General features: G+C 38.1%; 1 protein-coding gene across 2 annotated transcripts in view; it reads right to left on the bottom strand.

Moving 5' to 3' along the window:
- The window catches only part of Adam22 (ADAM metallopeptidase domain 22), a 95,134-nt gene that overhangs the window by 9,511 nt on the left and 60,343 nt on the right, over positions 1-25,280 (bottom strand). The window contains exons 22-26 of one of the 2 annotated variants that reach the window (XM_023708045.1): positions 21,651-21,668; positions 14,759-14,953; positions 12,358-12,458; positions 11,393-11,459; positions 1,367-1,490 (exon numbers count right to left, since the gene is read on the bottom strand). In XM_023708045.1, the coding sequence (XP_023563813.1) occupies positions 1,367-1,490; positions 11,393-11,459; positions 12,358-12,458; positions 14,759-14,953; positions 21,651-21,668 (505 nt within the window). The remainder of the gene's footprint in view (positions 1-1,366; positions 1,491-11,392; positions 11,460-12,357; positions 12,459-14,758; positions 14,954-21,650; positions 21,669-25,280) is intronic. The other variant, XM_023708046.1, reaches the window with a different exon arrangement.

The raw sequence follows: 25,280 nt of genomic DNA, 5'->3' as shown, positions 1-25,280 counted from the left end.
CTCCAACCCTAATCTCCCATATAGTTTATAGTATATAGGGGCTGCCTCAAGGCCAGTCTCTCAAAACCTTTCCAAATTAATTCCCAAGGCTTTTAAGCCAGGCAACATCACAGCAATGACCCCACTCTCTTGGTACCAGTCTTGTAATCAGGATCGCAGCAGTTGACTGATTGAGTCAACTTGAGAAGTTTAGAAGCTTTACTAAATTGGCTCAGCAATTCTATACTCAAGGGTGTAGAGCACACACCATAGGGCAGCTCATTGCCCGATGGTATAAAAAGGAAATGGGTAGATGAAGGGGGCTTCCATACTTTGGAGGAGACCTAGTCTTTTCTGGAGATCCAGTTTTTGCCTTCAACTTGGACATTGTCTCCTGGCTTCTAACAGAATTTTTGGCTCCACTTTGGATCCTTCAGCCTTTCAGCATAGACTGATCAGCTCTCTGTCACAAGTCCATGGGCCTCCTTGTACAAACTTGCACAGAACACTTCAGTGAACTCCCGACCTTACGCTGGACCCTTCAGCCTCCAGCATTCAGACACCCTCTGCACGCATCCAACTCGATAGCTGACCACTGTACGCCAATCTTGTAATTTTTGGTACATTTGTAGATCTTGTGTTATATCTGTTTCTCTAGTAAAACCTTGATTGATACAGCTACCATCCCCAGCTGGAGACTTAATATTTAAATAAACTTCTATTGAATCATAATTTCATAGAAAGGGTCAGTACCTCCTTTTTGTTTTTTAAATTGGGCTTTCTGATGCTGGGCTGTAGCTCTGTTCAAAGCACTGAAAAAAAAGTGATTTCAACCACCATCTCCAAAACTTTTTCTTTTTTTGTGCTACTGGGGATTGAACTCAGGGCTTTGTATATGTTAGGCAAGTGCTGTACCACTAACATACAACCCCAGCCCTGATCTGAATTCTGGTCACAGATTCCTATTTCTAAAATCCTATTGACATGTTATTAGCAGGTAAAAAGCCTGTTCAAGTAAATTCAACATGGCAATGAGGCTAATTTACTTAGTCTCTGGCATTTCCAGGGGTATTAAAAAAACTGACAAAGCAAAATACATGGATGCTTTTGTCAATTCCAGGTTTTAACATATTAATTACAATGAATAAATAATAAAAGATGCAAGTACTGTACACAGTAACAAATAAATAATATGCACCAAGTATCACTAGATAGGCCAATGCAAATTAAACTAGTTTGCAATTATAAATCTGTTCCCCAAAGCCCCAAGAATCTACTAATTGTCAATTTTAATTTTTCTGATTTTCTAAGAACAAGTTTTAGGAAACATGGCTACTCACAGAAAAAGTGGGAATGACTAAAATACAAGGAAACTTTCACCACCTACCCTGGCACTTTGTCGGTTCACTTTCTTCTCTTCATCAGGAAGTGGGGGCATCGGGTAAGGGTATTTTCTGCTGGAGGCAATAGACCCAGTTGACGAAGAAGGAGACTTGGCAGGAGACAGAGTCCTGAGACGTCGAGAATATATGACATAAATATCACAAGGTTGCCAAATATCCTTTGCAAGTATCTGAAAAGCGGGTTCACAACAAACCCTCTGACTTCTATGTTCATAAGCTCCTACTGCAAAGCATTAACTACTAGGAAAATAACTCTGTCATTCCCAAAACTGTATTGCTAAAATTTTAGCTTCCTAAACCCACGAATGCAACAGATTTGCTTAAATGTTACTATATAGAATCATACTTTTCAACTAGAAAGTCAACAATGAAGTTTCCTCTAGAACAGATAAATAGCTAACAGAACAAAAATAAAATTACTTAAGAGCTCATCCCGGTAAATTAAGTACACAGCATATTAATATTCTGTCTTGTTTTTACCACTTAATATAAAAAGTGTTTCTAAGTACAATACTTCTAATTAAGATCTTAAAATACATTACCACCGCTCTATTCACTAGTTGCTAAATCACATACTAGTTTACACAAAGCTCATGCATTCAGAGGCCAGTGTGTTAGTGGTGAGAGAACAAAGGCAGATACAAAGATTATAATAATAAATTAGTACACATGCAAGCAGTAAGGAGTGCAGTTTCAGCCAAACAAAGTCTGATGAGAACATACAAAAATGGCCTGATAACATCTCTACATTCAGCATTGCTTGGAAGCAGTGGTGTGTTATGTTGAACTTGCCTGCTGCTTGTATCTGTAATGGTAATGTATGCAATTAGAGTAGGTGCGCTAGAAGAGGCTGTGCCTGCTAACTTGTCTTTAAGACTGGGGAAGACAAAGCTGAGTGAAAACACTCATTCAGAGTGTATCAACAGAAGAGTCACGATGATTTCAACAGCCATCCCCTTCCCAAATGCGGTTCCGCACACTCTTGACTCCTTAATTCCTGGTACAAGGTGGCAAAGGCTCATATCAAGAACTGGTTGCACTGCCACCTTCTAGCACAAGTTTCTACTGCTGTAGGATGCAGTTCTGTGCTATAACTGAGTTACCCTGGGAAGGAGGTGGGGAGGGGAGGAGGCATCGGGTAGGGGAAGATCTACTGCCTGTCCTGCTCTTGGTTCCCGTCTAGGTAATATCCTTGGCTCTGCTTTGGCCATCGTTTTCAATCTTATTTCCACTGTACAGACACTGAATTCAAGCTCATGTGTGAAAATCACTTTTCCAACCAACTCTGACATCCAGGTTCTTCATCAATTTTAAGAATCAAGGGTAGTTATACAAGAATATGAAGTACTCGAAATGCTCTAAAATTCCATCAAAACAACATACACTGAATATTTTTCTATTTCAGAATGAATCTACTTTAGTGACACATTTTAAAATAACTAAGATCGTCTAGAATGAGGGCAAGTTTATACATTTTAGTACTTCATGAATCCTTCTAAAATGAAGGTTATTACCATGAATTCAGCTTTTTAGCCTAAATGTCACTGGTAAGAAATCCAAGCTGAGGGAAGCTAATTAGACACGCAAACACATAACCAAGTACTGCGTACTTCAGGAACTATGCACACCAACTCCTCTATTTTTTTTTTTTTTCTGTTTTGTGTTTACATTTGATCTTAGCCAAAAGGCCGAGACACAAAGTTTTGCATTTTTTAGATAGCTTTACTATACAGTTTAGATTGGCCTTGAACTCACTTTGTAGTCCAGGCTAGCCTCAAACTCACAATAATCCTCCTGCCTCAAACTCCAGAGTGCTGGGAGTATAGGTGTGTGCCACCACACCTGGCCAATCCTCTTTTTAATTTGCTGCAGTAAGTGTACTCCTGGCAGGAGATTCTAGCTCGCAGCTTCCTAGTCACACCAGTCTCAAGTGGCCACCGCCCAGTCAGTACATTTACAAAGCCATTCCAGTGAGAAGCTCTGGAAGCCCAGTCTTCCCTTGCAGATCCTTCTTTAAGCAAAGCGAATAATGAAGGAAAATAAGAACAGGAGGTATTATTCTCTAGAACCCCAGGGAATCTGCACTATACTGCTTCTTCCATCAACATTCACTTCAACTGACACTTCTGGCACTAAGAGGAAGAAAGTGGGGAAAGGGAGCAGGTCTTGGTGGGGGGATGGACAAGGCTACCGCAGGAGTGAAAATAAAGGCAGCAAACAGGACAGGGCAGACTAGTTTAAAGAAAATAAATGCACTATTTCCCATCAAAGTCTGAGGAGGACAATTCCAGCACAGCTTTTGCTAAAGTGGGGCAGCAGCCCAGCCCAAGCACTGACAAAGTAAAGTGAACCTTTGCATGAATATAGCCGCTACCATTACTCAATTTATAAAAAAATCATCCTAACTGTAGTAGCTGTAATTAAAACTACACAATGAAGGTATGCGTTTGTGCCAATGGGTTGTGGTGCATCTTGAGATATTTCAGATTTTCTGGATTTCTATTTTGTAGCTAGGCCTGCAAGCTGACCAGTCATATGAAGGAGACACAGTCACTCTTCATTCCCTTTTCTAACAGCCAAAGCCAGGACTTTGTGCCTCATGTGGGGCTTAAGTGTGAATCTTCACCCTTTTACTTCTCAGAAAGTAAAGAGAAACTCATAGAGGTCCGACAGAGCCACCTGCCATTCTGGCTCTAATATACTCTAACTCTACTCTAAGACCAGGAACTCTTTTGTGCCACAGTTTTGCCCAAGAACAACCAGGGAATAATGATGCCTACATCTCATGATGTGAGACATAAAGATTACAGTAGTTACTTGATATGTGACAGTTACAATTATTAACCTATTTTCAAAGTCACGGCATGAAAGTAGAAATGTAAGACAATGGAAAATTTAAAAAACATCAATGAAGTGAGTGATCTGCTAGGTAACACTCAAGGGTAATGACACCTTCCAAGCCCATATGAATCAGTGTCACCAACAGAACTTTTTCCAGGCTCTAGGAGTGGTGACAGCGTGCTTTCACCCTAATCTCACCTGCTCCTTCCTGGTAGCCCCAATACATGCTGAGGACAATCTGACCACTGTCACATGAGGGCCCAGTGGAGGGTATCTTGCCACTCAGAGACCAGAGGTATTTGTCTCACTCTTCATGGTGATACAGATACTATATTGTGCCACACGATATTTGGGACTTTACTGCAGTCACAAAAGTCCCCATCACATTCAGATAAAATGGCACAAAGCCAGTACCACGTGGGTGATGAAGATGACCTTTGCCTTCACTGATAGTTTTACTGGTGGTGGTGGTGGTGGTGGTGAGTCCCTTGAATGACCTAGTGGCAGATGAAGCTGATCTGAGCTTAACCAGATGGTTGGCAGAGCAAAAACCCATGTGTGGATGTACTCAGGCCTGCTTGGTGAGATAGGGCTTGAGTGGAGAGTGAATGAAATTCTGTCATTTTAGAATCATGGCATCAAAAGCTCTGGGTTGCCTCAATTATTTATCACTGCCACAGAAATTCGGAGTCAATTTTTAAGTCTTACCAGCATAACCCTTATCATTCCCCCAAAGGACACTTAAATTATGAACTGTCCAATGGACGTTAGCCTCTAAGCAAAAATATGAATTTTAAATAATTCTTAATGGGAGTATCTACTATAGGAACCAACATCTCACATTAAAAGAGGAGATACAGGAATCCTCTACCATTGCCCATGCAGCTTTGCACGTGCAACCAGGGGCACTAAAGCATTTCCCCATCCAAACTGCTTTTAGTCATGCAGCTTCTGGGCAGACCCGGGGGCTGCTTTTAAGAAATGTGAACTCTTCTCTGGGAGCCACAGGAACTACTCAGCTCACCCAGGGGAGGTGAATGGATTCTTCCAGGGTACCATCTTACAGATTATTGCTGCAAATACATTAAAGTCCATGTAGGAACAAAGCCACAACCTACACAGGACTCAAGGTGTTCTGTTTTGGTTCCATGGCTAGTACAAATTACAATCTGCCCACAAGCCTCAGTACAATGCAGGTGAGCCACAATTCCAAGTAGCATTGCAGATCATCTTACCTGTCTTCCTGATGCTGGCCATCTTGGGAGCTACAGGTGAGGGTGGGATGTTTGACTGTGAGTGTATGTGCATGAGGTTCAGTGTAGGGAAGTGTGGGAAGCAGAGGACAGGGCGGGAGTGAAAGGCTGGGCATCAAAGCAGGGCGTGGTTTTGTAAGCAAGCAGGAGTTACGCTTTCCTTGGGGTATATGCAAATGCAATGGATCAAATTAAAATGCAGTTAATTCTAATCATTTTCTCAAACTGTATATGACTAAACTAAATGGCACACTGGAGGAGAGAGCCACCGTGTATGGGTGCTGAGATTTAACACGCACACGCACACACACACACACACACACACACACACACACAGTTTGGTATCTGTTCAATGCTGACCCGTCATAGCGGGAAAAGTTCATTGTTAAATGATGTTCAACATTAGTTGTCCACAAAGTACTCAGATATAAAGTCTAGGAAACCTCTCTGATATTATAAAGGGTGATAAAAAAAATGCTATTAAGAAATTCTCTCTGACCTGTAATGTTACACAAAGCTGTATTAAGTTGAGTAAATTTGATAGTTTACACAGCATAGGGATGTTTTTCTCTGTGTCAAAAACATGTTCTTTCTCTGCTTTTCTATTTGAGGTGTTGCACATTTCTTATGAGTATTAAAACTGTTTTGTTGGAAAGCCATGATGTGCTCTTCTTAGCATAGCTCTTCTCAGGTAGCAAATGTTCTACTGAACAAGGAAAGTCTACACTCAAGGATTTTTCCAGTTAGGGTAAACCCTTATTGTTACTCAAGGTAAAATTTTGCTTTTTTTCATGTTTTTTTCCTTTGAGTTTTCATATATACTATGCATTCTTCAGCAATAATTAGGAAAAAATGCATTATGAAACTGCTAGATCTAGAAATTAAACTGTTGAGGTTAATAGCGCTTCTTTATTAGTGAAGGTATGGTTCATGCCCATAGAACGTTACATAGCATCAAATGAAGAGGAAGCTACTGAAAAGCTTAAGATGGCAACAGGGACATGCACTAAACGGAAACCCTTTCAAATGGCAGCAAAGAAACAGGACCTTTTCCGTCTATAAGAACTTGTATGAGGAGATACAAGAGAGAGAGCCAGTCACAGTACAATATTCGTATGTGCTGGAAGAGTTTGAAAAGGATATAAAATTAATTTATAAAATACCTAAAGTATGGTCCTTCAGTGTTTTTATTCACATCTTCTACCCACTTAGCTACATTATAGTCTCTTTTGAACCATGGATTTAAATACCTGCAGAAAGCAATGGAAGGAACAAAGAAAGCAGAACAAGATAGAAAATCTGAAAATACACAGCACAAGCTTAGCAAGGATGTCTTCACCCTCCATATGCAAAGTGACTATGGCAAATAAACCAGGATGGGCACTGGGTGATTATGAGGCAGCTTATATATAAATACATACATACTTATATATATATATATACAATGACCTCAGAATAATCTCAGCTATAGCAAGGCTCATGGCATCCTAGAATATATTCAACAGCTCTGGGGAGCCCTTTGCCAGTGGCTTCCAAAGCAAATCTGAACTTCCTCTCAATTGCAGTAAGGTCAGCACTCCCACCTCCAAAGTGCTTTTTTTCCAGGCAATGGCTGATTTGGCACTTTGTTTTTTAAATGGTAATCATATTTTTTGAAAATATTGAGGAGGCTGCAATTCCAGTCTGTCATATGGGCATATAAAATCCCAAGAGGTTATTCAAATTCAAAGAGCAAATTTTCTTTTACTTGACCACCGCCTCCCTGATTCCTTACAACTGAACCCAAGCTGGGCTCTAAGTCCTCTCGCGTCAGCAGGGGAAGGTGCAGAGGAGGTCCACTCTGGACAGTGGGGCCCAAAGCACAGCAAGTGTGGTCCACAGAGGGCTCCACAAGCGTGCGGCTGGGATGAGTGCCGGCAGCAACAGCAATGCTCCTTTGAGCCTCCAGACCGAAGTGCTCCTGGAGCTGCTGGGAAGAGGCCCTCAGGAGTCATTGAGTGAAGGACTGCCAGAGTGACAGGGAACTCAGTTAGCATTTCCCTGGTGCATCCTGCTACATCTCCATCAGCATTCCGGTGCAGATTTTAAAGGCAGTAAAGTTGGAGGTGTGGTTGTCAATTTCCAGAGTTTCTTTTGATCTATACCCTGAGAACCATTTGGCCTTGTAGAAGAATACAGATTTAATAAATTCAATACTGGAAGAATTTGGAGGTTTTACTGGACTTTTTCATTTTAAAGACAGTAACTTCTAGGAACAGTATAGGCAATGAAGATCCAAGCTCTATAAAATTTAAGTTATTATAAAATACAGTATTTGTTCTCAGTTCAAGTTCACTTTTTTCCTCTATAGTAGTCTTGAGCTGTTTGCAAATAGATTTAAAGCCAAAACTACATTTCCTTAGCAATAGTTTTTAAAAGCAGGCTATTTTTTTCATAGCCTATTCCTTCACTGCTAGCCATTACCAAGGAATTCTACAAAATAACATTACAATTCTTTCTAAAAAGGGTTTTATTTCTCTTTATACTTTTCAAATACTTTCAATAGAGACAGGGTCTCACTGTACATTCCAGGCTTCCAGGCAGGCTTTAAACTCACTATATGGCCTGGGCTGGCCTCAAACTCATAGCAATCTTCCTGCGTCAGCTTCCTCAGTGCTGGGATTACAGGTGCGTACCACAACGCCTGGCCTTTTTATACTTAAAGCCCATTTTTGGTAAGGTAACCGATTTAGGAACAAGTCACAATCACTGTCTTTCGCCACAATCACTGCCAACTTGTACTTTTCACCGAGAAAGCTGAAGACTACATAAAGATTTCCACTGAGATTGAGCAAAAAGAAAAGTCAAGAAGCAAGTGCAGCCACTGAGGAAGGCTAGTGAGTGCTTGGGCCTGGGAAAACTGTAGAAGAAGCTTATGCAGCTGCCATCAGGTGAAACAGACACACAGCAGGTGGAGTCACCTGCAGGGAGAGGGCCACTTCTTGGAGATGTTTATTTCTTTCACTAAGTATTTCGGGAAATCAAAGATCTAGTGCCATGGTTGCTCCATGAAAGCTACAGCCATCTAGCTAGATTTGTTCTTGTGTTCCAGGGAGCAACTCAGAAGCCTAGGGTCCATTCACGGAGCACTGAGGAGACTCTGAATTGTTGCCCCACCTGGGAGTCTGACCGGAAAGGGTCTTCAGGGTGGACTTCCTGACATCTATCTCTACACCACAGTGGCCAGAATGGTGGGATCCTATCAAATGTGAATCATCCTGTGTGGCTTGACTTGGCTGGTAGCGCAACATGCAAAAAATGCATCAGACGGGATGGGAGAGCTTTCATGTCCTCCAGGATGGAAAGGCAGAGGAAAATCAGCTGGTGCTGGCTGGCCCAGGAGCACCTCTGAGCAGTCATGGAGGCTCAGTCAAAGATCAAATGACCCTGTTCTCAGCCAAGGAAGGGACTTGGAGGGAGCTTAAGTGGCAGCCCAGAATGAAGGGGCAGGTGGAGACTGACCTGTGATCCAGACTCCCTGTCTGGGGGCTGTCAGAGCCCCCTGGGCTTATGCCTTGGGATGGGACTGTCTGGGCGAGGGAGTGCCCAGGCTCGGGTGCTTGGGGCTCCCTCCTGTAAAAACACAATATATAATACAAAGTCTAAGCCAAAAAACTCTTTCACATCATGTACAACAGTGAGGAAGATGCATAAGCTTTGGGTGGGAAAACAGTACAACAAACAAGGACATTTTGTTTTGTTAATTTGCAAAGCATGCATTTGTGGTGCATGTTGTCATTCATGTCCCAATTTTTATCACCCTTGGGGATGATCAGGTATTAAAGGCAATGTTGAAATAATGGACCTGAAATACCTCCTATTGTTAAAAAAAAATCAAAGGTACCTTTTCCTGGGGTCATTTTGCTCCTTTTATAGTCACACAAATGGTGTCATTACATCAGAAGCAAAAGAGATTGCTTAAAAATGTGCCAACATAGTTCTTGACATATTAGATAGCAGGAATTATTCTATTATTGCAGTGCTACATATCCAACTCAGGGCTCACGCATGTTAGCCAAGTGCTCTACCACTGAGCTACATCCCCAGCCCAAGAATCCTTATTTTTAAAATGTATAAAAATGCATATATAGAGAGAAATTGTCCCAGTGGGTATATGAGAATAGTGCTCCACTTACTTACATAAGCCATGTACCTAGAACCAAAATCCTAAAACATCTGAAGGAATTCTTAATTCATCTGCCTTCTAAGATGACTCTTTTAGAATGTCTTATTAAATATTATGTCTTATTAAATATTGTACCATAACTATCTCAAAGCTAGATTTATCAAAGTCTACTACAGTTGTATAATTTTTCGCACACAATGTGAGTGGAAATTATTTGCAAAATTTTCAAAGATAGGTGAATGTCCTAGAAAATATTGCATGAAGATTGTTAAACATCAAAAGTTCTTTGGAGCTTAAACTAATTAACTTTAACATACTGCCGGAGTTCTTTTTTCCACTTAGGAGCTGGCAAGGTCTTGCTATAGGAAACACTGTTAGAATATTCAATAGTACACGAAGGAAGTTCTATAGAAGAGTTTGTGGTTTTTAATCTGTTTTTTTCATGTGCAGTTGAGATAAGCTAAGGAGCTCTTACCAGGTGACCTCATGCAAAACAAACCAAATAACATTCCACAAAAGAGTTTATCAACAATGACCCCGAAAGCATCCAAGTGCTTTGGGAATGCATAAGATAAACTCTAGCCGATTAGTTATTTATGATGAAGTTCTATGATGCCATTCTGGACCATGCAATGCTATCACTTGAAACTGTTGATTGTTTCTAAGGCAAAGTATCCTCTAATAAACTTTGATAAGCCACTTACAAGACAATACCATTCAGATGGAAGGTCCAAATTTCAGGGCAATGTTATTATTCCTGGACTGAAAAAGGCAGGGTACATGATGGTAAAGCTAACACAAGTTTCTGACAAGCAGTTAACAAACATCTGCTATTCAGACTTTTTAAGAATTAAGGCATGAAGAAGTAATAGAGATCCTGAAAATGATAAATAGCACTGGAGTAAGTAATAAGTGGAAATATTTGGGTGCCTTAAAAAAGTATGGTTAGTTAAAACCAGGTGGCAAGTTCAGCCTAAAACGATACATAAGATGTGTGTGACTCCATGAATGGGGGATTAAAGATTTAATGGAGTTATTACTTGTGCTTTCATAAGTTAAAGAAATATTTTTAAAAAAGTATAAGGTGTTTACTTCGTTATAAAAGACTTTAAATGTAACTTCCAGCTCATGTCCACTTAAAAAGAAAAAGTGGCTGTCATTTAAAATGAGTAGTGTTTCATTTCACGACAATGACTCGGTTAAAGGGCAAGTTTAAGTCACTGCCCTATTACAGGTCCTCAGAAGGATCCTTTAAAGGGGGAAAGATCCCTAGTCTGAGAGAATGCTTAGATAGAAGCCATGAAGACCTCAGAGCATGGTTTCGGGTTTCGAGCACCATCATGCTCCAATGCACAGGGAGTCTCTCTGATGCTGCCAGTCTGCATGTGTAGTGGGAGGAGGAAGGGTGGCCCCTTGAAATGGCTGAAACCCAGGTGATGAGAAGAAACGGGTGTTATCAAAATTCCCTTTGGAGGGAACCAAGACACCACAATGGCAGGTGACTGGTGGGAAAGCCTGCAGCAAGGGTGGGACCCCCACTGTCAGTGAACATTGGTTTGGACACAGTTGCGGAGATGCCTATGTAAAAGAGAAAAGCCATGGTTAATTTTTAAAGGGCAAAAAGCATTAAAGAAATAAAACCAAGTCCAGAAGCATGGTTTACCAGTTCTTTTGGCTATCTGCTTAATTAACGTTAGACACTAATTGCATGGACCTTGGAGTGCCTTTTTCCATTATAGGTTTAGACTTACTCAGTTGAATTAGATCGAGGTCTAAATCTTTTGCCTCTGATTTTCTTTCTGTTGCCTCCCAGGTTACCTGGAAAAGACGATTTATATAGCCAGATTTCCATATAAATAAGTAATTGCTCTATGTCCAATTACATGGCATTTCACCACCCAAATGAGCCAGGTCTGTCACAGGGAGCTGTATCCTTAGTACCTTTTTTATATGTTATTTTCAGACAGGGTCTTATTTAATTTACTAAGTCTTGCAGGCTGGGGTCCTCCTGCCTGGGACCATCGAGCCTCAACTTCCCAGAGTGCTGAGATCATGAGCATGCATTACTATGCCCAGCTGGACTTATTTCTTTCAAATATAAAACCTACTTTTTTTAACTTCCTCCTACTAAGGGCATTAACAGGTAGCCCCTCGTTTTCTCCGATGCATGGAAGAAGTAACATCCCTGTCTGAAGGTGAGGAGGTTTGGCAGGTTTCCTTCTCCACAAGGGAGCAAAGGAAGAAAAGTACCACAAATGGCAGGGGAGATAAAACCACAGGCGAATTCCCTTGTCTGTTAGCTTATTGGATTTCTCCCCTCCCTTCCTTATGATAAACACCCTTGCACACCTAAGCAAGGGGAGATGGTGATTTGAGGCAATGAGAAGCCCTTGCATGTTCTTCGGGGTTGCTTTGAATACATTCTTTTCTGTTGTTTGTCTTAGCCAAAGAGGACTGTCATCTATGTTCTTGGGAAGCTAGAAAGTGGTACAAATCTGAGTAAGCTAATATACTGATACTACCAAATCCCATCATCCCCCATCAAAGAGAAAAAATAAAACAAAAAAGCAAATACTGGACTCTCACTCTAAATACCCTCCTCTCTCCTGGAAGAAGAGCTGGGGAGCTCATGGGAATAATTATGTCTTTCTAACCAGAGCCCAGGGTATAGAACTTGGGATGTGCCTGTAGATACTGTCACCGTGCTGCTCTGTACCTTGCCAAGAGTTGCTTCGAGGCCGTCCGTTTTCACAGATGTCCGAAATATGTTTTGTGTCTGGAATCCTTTCACTCCAAGAATGAGAGAGGCCATTTGACCTGAAATGGAAAATATTTTTATATTGTTCAAAAATGGAATCAGATGAACGCTTTGAAATCAGTAAGCAAAACTTATAAGCATCACTGTGCAGTAAATAAAACAAATCAAGAAAAAAATCTGAAATGAAAGAATGAAAAGAACATGAATATCTTCATGAAGAAGGCAGGATTACACAACATCCAATTTAAGAAAAGTCAAATACAATGGAACCCCATTACAATAGTCCATAAAGAAACACAAGCCAATCTGTATTCCCAGAGCACAGTATGCACGTGATACAAAGTTACTTTGTGTTTTGGTTATGTAAGCCCGGCCACAGTTATAATGGGGTCCCACTATAAATGTTTCTTAATTGTAAAGCAATGGCTTCCATTCAAATATTATGGGAACATGGACTTCCAAGAGATTGTTGTTAAGATTTGCTCAACTGAACCAGTCTCATTTTTATCAAAGTTATATTTATGGCTTCTTTAATAATATAATTATTTTCCAAGAAAATTGGCATTTTTTTCTCCACAAATATGATCCAAACAACTAGAGCACAAGTTGGTGAATTGTCCAATAGCTGAACAGAACAAGCTGAAAGTGTGTCATGGAAACGGCTCTCACAAAGCCCATGTACCATTGAGCCCTCAGCCTTCTCCTGTTAGCTTAAGTAAGTTATCTACCAGAAGCAAAATCTACACACCTACCTTGAATCCCAGAGCAAAATTCTGACAACTGCTTTAACATTCTTAAAGTCTCATAATTTGATAGATTTTTAACTGGCTCAAGTCGTAAGCCATTACTATTTTTTAAATTATTCAAAGGAATATTTTAAGCTCTTTTTAAGTACTTCACTAGCACTAAATTTATAAACTGTTTCCACATACCTTTCTGTTTAGTTGCTAATCATATCTATTTTTAAAAGAATTTACCAGTGAGTGAAAGCACACAGAACTCAACAGAGCTGTTACATGTTAATGGCCCAGGTTGGAACTTCTGAACATCATTTGCTTACAGAATGACTTCTGTTTTATAAGAAAGGATAACAGAAATTCTGTTGGAACTCACTTGTTTTTCTTTCTTTACTATGTTACTCAATTAAAAAAATCTGTATTTGACCAAAGAAATATTTATGTAAGAGAATTCAAGTATATCCCTGGTCATCTCCTAACCCACAAATGCTCAATAATTTCAAACATTTTTAAAAAAATCTTTCTATAGGCCCCACACTAGTACATCTGCATTTGCTTGAAATTCTCTTATCTATTATCTAAGTGAAAGCTGTCCTTCATGTTCAACAAAATTCCACAGAAAGCAGAGTTCCCAGATCTCACCAATTCCTTCTACTCTCCTTCTTCATGAATGTCCATAAAGACTGAGTACCACTGTGGAACTTTTACAGATAATCCATTTTGTCTAGGCCACCAGGATAGATCATGTTCCCATTTAAAAACTTAGCCATGTCACCCACTGTGCAAAATAATGGATGTGCCCAGACTTCTTTTGGGGGCTACCAAGACTTGTTTCCTATCCATTACACTCTTATTGCCAACTTTTAAAGAAATTCCCCATAAGAATATTTTAGCTTGCTTCAATGTAAATATACATCTCACTCCTTAAAGTACTTATATCCAACTATTTATTTCTTCTATCCATTTACTGTAATTATAAAGCATGCACAATTTAAACAGTGCCAATTACCTACTTTTAATTTAAGAATACAGAATCAATGTTTAAGACATAAAAATCTCACTTTACTGTTATAAAACTCAGGCAAATATTAAGCATAAATTAATTCATCAACTAAGGGAAAAACTAAGGGATAAAATCATGACATCTCCAAACAGTCATTCCAGAAAAAAAAAGGCAAAATCATAATATTCAAATACAAGAGTCACAGAGAAGCAATCTGTTTCACAGCAAGCTTAGCTTGTATATATATGAAATTTAAAAAAAAAATTCAAGACAGCACTTATATTATCAATTTATGTTAACTGCTTTTATTGAAGCATGACAGTAACCTTTTTCTTTGACTACCAAATATGACATAAAGCTCACCATTTTAAAATAGTATTAAAGTACGATGTTAGTTTCTATAGCAACTTAGTTTTTTAAGCATTGTAAGAGCAAGACTAAAATACCCTGGGGTTTCCATGCAGATTTGATTTGAGTTGTTTGTTTTATTTTGTTTCAATTTTGTGGCCTGATTTGCATACCAAGTGGCTCTGAGCATATGGCATTTTGAAATAGAGTAATCAAAGAACAAAGGATACTATTTTTTAACATTCAAGAAAGAAGGAAGAAGTAATCAAACCTGCTGCAAAATAATGAAATGTTCTGACTAATGGAATAATGTGGGATGGAACAGGTAGAAATCTGAAAATGCGACAGAAAGGCAGACCTCTTCTTAGAACTAGATGCGGAGTTTGTGCTGACTCCAGGAGGAATGTCGCTATAAAAAGAGTCGCCATCTCCAGGCTTTTTTACATAATCTCCCTGGGGTAACTGTCTAAGGCATAATAAACATTTCAGAGTCAGAAAACAAGACACACACATGAACACAGACATATACAAATATTATTTCAGGAAAAAAAAAGAGAGGTAGGGATAATGATCTACATGAATCAAATCTATAACAACACGTAAGATTATTAATAAATGTGACAAGTTAAAGTTATTCTAAATGTATTGATCAGAAATACAGTTACTGATGTCTTTGTGTAGACTGGAAGAAGGTTTTACTTTGGGAGGGAAACGTGGAAAGATGAGATTTTTTTAAACTGTAATCTCATAATTGGAGATGTTAGCTGCAGTTTTGTCTTTTAAAAAAATTGATGTGGAAGATGTACTAGGATAGTCCTTCTCAGATAAAGTAGTTTTTCCCCCACTGTAATACTCTTCATAATTTCTGAACATTATATGATAAATGTAACCTTGACTTGTTTTTTCTAAATTGATTGATTTCTAAGGTATTCCACAACTTAATTCAAATAAATTATTAGTTTGGTGTTCAGTTTGGAGTTTCATTAGTTATTTTTTAAAAATGAAGAAATCAAGAAGTCCAAGTTGAGTCAAAAGAGTAACTTTATAATAAAACTGTATTATACAAAGAGAGATAATCTACCAAAAGCAAGAAAGGATTGTGGAAACTACGGAAGGGTCTTTCTGGGTAGACCTGGTGACTTCCGTTGTCTCCACTGTCCTAAGTGCACAGCGAGGGGCAGTGTGTCATTCGGCACTGGTGCTACCCCCACTCGGCTCACTGTGAACTAAGGCTAGCCCAGATTTTTTTTCACTTCTCTTTAGGGAACGAGGGAGGAACTTTATATGGTGACCCCAGTCAACGACCCCACGCTACAGTAGCTAATGTGGTTGCTTGTCAATGTGTGGCCCTCAAACAGCCAACTAACTGCAGTCAACTCTTGACTCCTCCACTCAGGGCTAGTGTGCAAGGTGTCTCACATTAGTATAGGGCTTAGAGTTTTAAACACAGCTGTACTGGAGTAAATCTCCCAGGAAAGCAAACACATGCGTGGTCTCCCCTCAGTTACCATGATAATCTTGGTTACATGCTAATGCTAATTTTTTTCTCAAAAACGCCACTCTCAGATGTCTGCTTATTTATCTTGATTCTCATATTGCTGTAAATGTTTAAAACACTTAATCATCATTCTTTTGAATAACTGACAATCTCTCATATTACTGCAATGCTATTTATTCACACATGGTTATAAAGCTCAAAAATATTTTTCAATAGATATAAATCATGCATTTAATTTGTGCAATGTAATCTACTTTCTTTTAATTAAAGAAGGAATTTACCACTAAGCTAATCTGTAAGACTAATTCTAGTCACAAATCTTTGACATGGGCTCCTCTAAAATCTATACTTTTTAATTCTGAGGGTGAATCCAACTCATGACTATCCTTTCCTGTTACCAGTCGTGATATACTGATTTTACATGAAAAATAATATAAGCTTCTATATTTATAGTATTAATAACATATGAATAACTTATCTTCCTATGTGAGAGGTCTTTGATCTCTGGAATCATGGTTTGTTTTATCCTTTATCAGTAAAATGCACTAATACTGGGGGAAAAAATGGCCTTAATGAAATCAAAGTTCTATCTCTTCCCTGAGGGAGGAAACTTCCCTTTTGCATCATATTTATTAAAAATAACAGTATACAGTATCTTATCAACACATTTCCAGTAATAATGGCTAAAAGTTCTTTTTAACCATTATTGCCTTTAATGATGATCTTAATCAGGTGATGAGGTAGGTCTCCACAAATTCAAATTAACACAAGCTACTATGTAAGAGGTCAATCACACTTGAGCCCCCAAATGACCTTGCCTTTGCATGGTCCAGGCACATAAGCCTCTATTCCAGCATTTCTCAATACCTCAGCTAGCTGGCACTGCAGGTGCGCAGGGACTGCCTCCCACGGGGGAGTTGGAGCTTTTACTTTTGCCTTCTAGTGTAGCATGATTTACCAGTTTTTCAGTGTAACTTCTCTGAAGTCTACAGTCATGTTAGACACACTGCACAAAAATCCTAAATGCCAAGCACACCAAAATCTGTGGATTTCAGTCAAGGTGTTGGGAAGAAGTTCAGTTTAGTATACTTCTGGGGCACCTCCTTTTATTTGGCTAGCCAGAGTAGACTCTTACCTAGATTATCTAGCTTCACTGTAAAGCGTCCCAAACACAGACACTACTGCCTGCGTCCTCCTGGAAACACAAGGAATGGACACATCTTCTTTACATAGGAAATACTACTGACAGATTATGAATTTGTTAACAATATTTAACATATCTCACTCTCCCTTTTATGCATATTTAAAAAATGTTTCTTCAGTGAAGATAAAGATGATCAGTGATCCATAACCAATAACATTTTATTATTTTTTAGGAATGATCATAAAAGACCAACCAAATGATGCTCTTAAAATTCTTAATTGAATTTTTTTCAATCCTTTTTTAGGTGTTCTTCCTAAACTTTTACTATTTTTCACATTTTTTAAAAATTTAGAGTTTTTAGCACACTAACTACCCTGACTAGTGCTGCTGTTTATAACAGGTAGATTCCTCTTGTTTCTTACATTACATGCAAATACATGTGCAGATTTTTGTAAAGGATAAATCAAAGAAAAAAATGCTGTTTTTCTTCAAAATTATCCCTTTCTACATTAGTTATAGATTGCCTTTTCTTCTTTCCTATACAGCCTTATTTTATTTTGTGTTTTTAATTCATGCATCTCATTTAAAGTCAAGGACAAACTCTTACAGCTTACTGACTTTGGAGGAGCAGATACAAAGCACAATGATCCCTTCTCTGAAGGTCCCTGCTCATTGCTGTTTTGTTCTAATTCTCCTTCAGACTGAGTCAACCCAACTCATCATTATGTCATCTAGCTGTTGCATAAGAGCATTATGAATGTAAAAACTAAGGAATACTATTTCTTGGATACCACAAAAGCCTTTGGGCAAATGGTTGACCTCATTAGGAGAGAAGTCCGATCTTTCCTAAAATTACCCATTAAACTGTTACATTTATTTGCATAATCCCTAGGCATATGCAGAATGAGAAAAAATTTAACCACATCTAAGCCCTAATGCTAATGAAGACACTTATCCAGTGCTTTGTTGGTGTCTGACTTGTACCAGAATTGTTACTATACTGTTTTAAGACATATTCCATAAGGTGTTCTGAGTCACAATGATAGATGCATGAATATTGCTGGAACAATGATAATATAAAAAGGAACCAAGAAAGGCTTTAAAAAAAAAGTGGGAAATCCATAAGAAGAAAATAAAGTGGCTAAAACAAGTGAAAGAGAAAAAAATGAAGAGGAGAGGGTTCTGCTTAAAGTAAAACAATGGATTAGAAAGACATGACCTAAAGCATATTATTTCTCATCACTCATAGTGATGAGTGGTCATTTCAGACAAGGAAAAACTTTTCAATTAAATAGGGATACTTTATAAATCAAAGCTTAGCTAATGTTTTTTATTCTGTTGTAAACCTTCCCCAAAACTAAAGCCTATTTATAATTCTTGTTACAAACAATATAGCTGCTAAATCCTGAAGCTCTCATGCTAGCACACAAACAGCGAAGGCTGCTGCATGGCTCTCTGGCTGCATGGATCTACCTCTTGCCCAATAGCACTGGGGGCTTGAAAGTGATGCGATTTATAGTGACATGTGGGTTCAGCCCCAAAGTGAGACTTTCACTGATTTTTTAATAAGCAGTCTCTGAACAAAAAAGAATTCATGGCTTGTTTGTCATCTTTTTGTCAGCCTTGTTAGTAAATAAACATCACACTCCTCCCATATACTGAAAATCTCGAGCATCCATTCTTGGGAAGAAACACTGACCACGTTATCAGATTCATTTATGGAATTACTTGGTGGTGTTTGTTAATATTTTGAAAGTCATGCCCAAGTTGGCCTGCCTGAGCCACCCCAACACTCAAAGGAGTCTGAGGTTACATACTTAGTACATCTTGAATTTAGTGGCAAAACTTTATGTCCACCAACACTCTTACCAGTGTAAAGGGTACCGATAGGCCTCCTACTGCTGATGAATGCTGCCTTCCTTTTTGAAAACATTCTCCTCTTTCATGCATTGATCAGAAACACACAAGTCTCTTCACTGTAACACTTGGAGATTACACAGAATTTTGACTCTGAGTTGAGGAAAGTTTAAGTGATTTTTTCCAACATCACACATTAGTGTATTTCCAATTAGTGCATTTCTGGTTTTCCTCCCATAGAACCTCAAAGGAAAACCTAATTGAAAGGCAATGCTAACTCAAAGCTATACATTCTACTTCCTAGTATCCTTTGGAAATGATCAGATCTCTCTATGCAAGTAATCTCCTTCTTTTTTTTTTTTTTTTTTTTTTGGTGGAACTGGGAATTGAACTCAAGCCCTTGTGCTTGCCAGGCAAGCGCTTATTCAATTGAGCCATCTCCCCAGCCCCTCTATGCAAGTAATCTTACAAGACTGAAAACTTCTTAATATATGTGCTAGTACTGTCTCTGTATCACTAATGTATACTCTCAAAAAGAGACACTCTTTATTTAGAAGACACACATTCCCAACTTTCTGACCTAAAGGTTGTAGGTTGTACAAACCTAACACTAACTATGGACAAGGGAAAAAAAGATGTTTTCACAACTATCCACTAAAGATGTAACAACTCTCATAATACGGACTCAATTCCAAAAGCATAGCCAGATTCATGCAATGATTTAGTGACATTGCATGGAATTATACCATGCAATGTAGGAGATTCTGCACGTGAAATGTCTTAACTCCACTCATATATTGATTTAGAATGAAAAATGAATGTGTACTTTAATTTTTTTTAAGTGTAAATTTATGTACTTGGTACAGGGTCTCACTATGCAGCTTGCACAGTATGCGGTGCCAGAGATCGAACCTGGCCTTTGCACTTGCCAAGCAGGTGCATAGACTGCTGAGCTATCTCCATGGTCCCCTGATTGAGTACTTTAAAATATTAATTATTTTTGTAGTGTGGGCAATTTCCTTATTCTAGATAACATCCCTACTGAGGACATCTTAGAGCACTATTTTGCTATTGCTGATATTACATATTGAGACATTTTCATTTACTTTTTATATATTCAGCAGGATTGTATTATAGTCTAACGGAAAAAGAGCTGAGTCATCAACTTTTTACTTATCTACATAATTCTGTTTTCCATCAAAGAAGGTTACCAGCCTCAGATTTTTCAGTATGCTGACTAGTTACTTATATTCAACAGAAAGTATAAGTGGTTGCTGCTCCACTCAAGTGCTCCAGGACACAGTGTTTAAAGTATGTCACAAAGAAATCTAGCTATTTTTAAAGTTTAGTCAATTTTCTCTTGGTTTTACTGTTTCCATTAATTATGAATTAGCTCCTCCCAGATAAGGTTAAAATTTTCTACTATCTGTGCTAAGTGATCAGGATTTTGATTAATCCCCTGTGAGTACCAGACATTTGAAGAGTCTGTAGATGTTTATGTCTAAAGCCTTGCAAGGGTTTGAACTGACAACACAGAAGTGCAAGAGTAAAGTTCAAAATTTTGATTTGTGATAAAATGAAGGTTGGGGCCAACATCTCAAAACGTATCATCACATTTTTTATACTTTACTCCTAACCGGCCACTGGCCCCTAATGGAACAATGGAAACGATCAAAAGGTAAGAATCTGAATAAGTGCCTGGAACACAGAGATAACACTGTGCAAGACCTACCCTGGATCATTAACCTCCAGGGTTATCTTTTAATTTTGGTATTAATGACTAACAATACTAGTAACTGTCTGGATGCCAAAGGTCAAGGTTATAAGCTGGGGTGATGGTGTATGTCTCTGAGCCCACCACTCTGTGGGCTGAGGGAAGAAGACGGCAAGTTGAAGCTTAGCCTGGAGAGCAAAGGGAGACCCTGCCACACAAGGGGGGCAGGCAGGGCTCTCGCTCCCTGTGAGGTCCTGAGTTCAGCCTCCAGTACCACTAAAAAAGGAAAAAATCAAAAATGGGAAGGATATAGTGTAGTATTTGGCAATTTAAATATAGGTAAAATAGGTAATTCTTATAGAACAATATGAATATAAAATATCTCTTTTTACACTGTGGCTAAACATAAATTATAAGGGAATGCTAAATAGCGGGTCTGGCTTTGGCTGGCATTTTTATTTGTAAAACAAGAGAGAACCCAATTACTTCTTTACCTGAGTGATTACCTAATCTGTACAAAAGTATTTTCTTACATAGTTAACTAGTTCACTAGGTACCAGAACTTTCCCCTGACAGCAACACTGCAGCCAGATAAATATTTGTCATTTATGAAAGAAAGTTATTACTGTAACAGTAACAAAGAAAAAATAAATTCCTTTGTATGAAACCAAGCAATCGGGGTGTTATAAACATGAAGAGAAGCCAATAAACTAATGTAAACAAACATGACAACTTCACATACAGGAAGTTTATTTCAGATGGAAAAAATTCATTTTTATATGCTATTATAAAGTAATACAACTTAAAATTATTTCAGGATCATAAAAAATATCAAGATCATCCTTGCATAAAAACAAAGGGAACTTGATTAATAATTGCATATATGAAATTCAATAATGTGAAAGAGTTAAACCTTTTAGTACTATATTCAAATTATTCTTATTACATACCTCTGTTCTCGATAGTTTCTTTTCATGAACAAGAAGAGAGGGGGGAAAACACAAAAATTAGTTGTCTATGGAAGTACATTAGTAGAACACTAAACATAAAAGCTATAGCATTCATTGAAAGGTCTCTAGAATAGGACTTTAGTTGCAGAATTAAAATGGGAAATGTACACCAAAATGATTCATGCGGTCATTAGGATAAGTAGCACTAAAAGGTTAGTGACAATATTGTCAAATAATTACATTTTAAAAAATGTAATAAATAAGCTGTACTTAAGAATAACTTTTCTCAAATCAATTTCATTATACTAAACATTTCATAATGTTCTAATGTCAATCCTATTTTGGATGTAGGTTTTCAGATGTACACATAGATTTTAATAACAAAATTTATGAATCCATTTATGTTCCTAAGTTAACTGCATTTCATAGAAATAAAATCATGGTTTATTCCTTTTGGAATACAATTCTCCAGCTACAGCCAATCCTAAAAATTTAAAATATAGGAACATACATGGACACCAGGATATTTCATCATGTATAATAAATAAGAGTTAATTCATGGCTGTTATGGACCTAAGTTATTACCATTTATTCATTCAAACTTTTCACTAGAAATATCTGCTCAAAGCTTACTGTATTTTTTCATTTCATTTCATTTTATTTTATTGGTACTGGGAATCAAACTCAAGACCTTGTGCTTCCCAGACAGGTGAGCTATATCCCCAGTTCTTAATCTATTTATTTGACTATAAACTAAAATGAATTTACACATGTTACAAAATAAACTGACCTTAAACCAAAATTTGTTCTAAAATGGTATGGTAGTATAGTGCCAATAAGTGAGGGATATTTTTTCAAAAGAGTTGCTAACTTTCTATTTTGACACATTTGTTAATATTCTGAAGACATGTTGGATCAAGGGACTGAGTTGTTTGGAGTTCTTTACTATAAAAGATCAAGGATGTAGTTAGGCATAGTGATACATGCCTGTAATCCTAGCACTCTGGAAAGCTGAGACAGGAGGATCACAAGTTCAGGTCCAGACTGAGCAATTTAGTAGTGAGACCTTGTCTCAAAATAATAATAAAAAGTTTAAAAAGGGTGAGGGATGCACCTTTTTTATTCAGGTTAGTGCGAATAACCTGAGTTCAATTCCCAGTACTAATATAAATAAAATACCAAGGTATTTCCATATGAATTTCATTTGTAGCACCTTCACCTGGCACCCCATTTTATCTACATTATAAGAATAATAATGGGAAGATAAGGATATAATGTCAATTTGTTATTATTTTTAATTCTGGGAACTATCAGATGGGGGAAAAATATAAACATGTTATCTTTCTTTCCAATACATTTTCCTTTTTATTCTTAGTCTGATTATCTGAGATATATGGCTCCAATCAAGTAATTTGCATTTCCTTTTCCATAAGATTTAGAGAAAGAATAACTAGAGAAATTAGTAGAAAAAAATTACTCCCCAGACCCTAAAATTGTTTTTGGATTTATACCACCTTTATTACTTTCTATTCTGAATATTTTTAGGTCATTACAACTTTAATCATTTAGGCTCAAATTACTAGAGGATACTGTAATTTGAATAATATTTGCCTTTTTCCTTAATCAACCACCAAAGTACATATATTGAGAAATATTTTTTTCAAAAAGTAAAATCCCAAAAGGAACCAATGGAAAAACAGGTGAGGTCAACAAACATAGCAGTAATTTCAGAAGCAATAGGAAAGATTTCAAATTGCCTGAATGGGAAATTTTTTATGCTTTTTGTTTGTTTGTTTTTTTTCCCCAGTAGCAGGGACTGAACTCAGGACCTTGCACTTGCCAAGCAGGCACTTATTCTACTGAGCTATCTCCCTGAATGGGAAGTTATTTGTGATTATAAGAATGAAACATCTATTTGCACCAGTAGGTGGTAGAAAGTCACACACTCTAGAGTTTGTGACTGTTCTATTCCTGATCAAATGAAGCCATGGAGCTACTTTGAAACAGCAATGCCTGTGATGATGATTACTATATAAGACTGACATCATGTAAACTACGGAAGTTTGCATCAAAGTTTGACTTGCAGGTGGCGTTAACCTGCCTGCCAGGCAAGGAGAGATCAAATGATCAAGACATAGCAAAACACTCCTTTCATAAATGCAATTTCATAACTGCAAATGTTCCGCCAAGCCACACTGTTCAAATGCAGTATGCCTCGCAACTTGCACATTCACTGGCCTGAGGGGCTGGGACAGGGCGAGGCACACAGATCCAGGGAGGGCAGAGCTCTCTGAGGCTGTGTACCCTTCAACGCACTCTGCAGGTCATCGGTACCACGCTGCACCAAACGGTGCCTGTTCCACTTGGTAATGCTGTTTCCCTAAGTGCCTTTCTATATTTTAAGGTCTGTAACACACAGAATTTATCCTGGCAGTAAACTAACTGGTTTCACTTTTCAGTCAAAGACAGTCTTTCAGGGCTCTGGCATCACAGGAAATGGCCACGTACACTTTTAAATGTGTCTCCTTTAACGCCATTAGTGTCAGACCACGTGAGACGACCCTAATGCAGCAAATGTGTGCAGTGTTGTCTGTGGACCGGGTGCCACCCCAAACGTTTGCCACGCATTAACCTGTACAGCAAAAATGCGTCTTTTAAGAGGAATGGGACGATTTAAAATGTAAAATGTTCCTCTTCTGCTTCAGTCCTCCATCCAGTGTGTGCTCTTGCCTCTTAACCTATCCATGTCTTCTCACAAGACTTTCCGAATCAAACAATTTCTGGCTGAGAAGCAAAAGCAGAATCATCCCAATCCTCAGTGGATTCGGATGAAAACTGGTAATAAAACCCATTCCAAGAGGAGACACTACTGGAGGACCATGCTGGGGTGGTGAGGAGCTGTACACGAGGGGCAGCACATTTACCCTCTGGGAGGTCACACGATGATACCCTCTTTAATCACTGTCAAGACAGTACTGAATTAAGCTGAACAAATAACCATTGGCTGGACAATGGAATATGCTAAATCAGGAATCTTAATTTTTTTTCTATGATCAGTACAATTGAATCAACAACCAATATTTAAAACCTTCTAAAAAATGTAAAGTATTGTAATTTCCAATTCAGTGACTTAAGTTTAATCCATGAGGAAAAATACAATATGAAATGAAGAAATGCCCAGAATGCCTAACAGAAGTTGCAGATCTTCCAAATGGAATAAAACCTCAGGCTGGTGCACTGAAATGTAATCATCAGAAATCAGCAGACTGTGATTTGAAGTTGAAATATCGAAGTGAAATACGTTCATTATAGTTGACTTTGACTTCTTCAATTCACTATTTGAATACTAACTACTTAGGAAACTAACGGCTATTGACCTCCACCCCAACACGTATATACAGTTAAACATTTGAAGGCATTTACTTAGCAAAATTCTTGTATGTAGAGTGTCAAACATTATTTAAAAGTAATATGACTTTTAACTTTTCAAAATTTGTATGTTGCAGCAAAGGCATAAGTAGAACTATGGAATTTAAGAAAAAATCAGGCTTTCAAAAAATTTATAACATGAAGTTAAACTATAATTTTAACAGATTAAATTCTATAACAATCTTTTCTTCACAGAAAAAC

This window comes from Octodon degus, unplaced genomic scaffold, assembly GCF_000260255.1.
Source record: "Octodon degus isolate 3935 unplaced genomic scaffold, OctDeg1.0 scaffold00323, whole genome shotgun sequence".
Lineage (NCBI taxonomy): Eukaryota > Metazoa > Chordata > Mammalia > Rodentia > Octodontidae > Octodon > Octodon degus.
The sequence above is the reverse complement of the archived record's forward strand: the minus strand, read 5'-3'. Positions and strand labels throughout refer to the sequence as shown.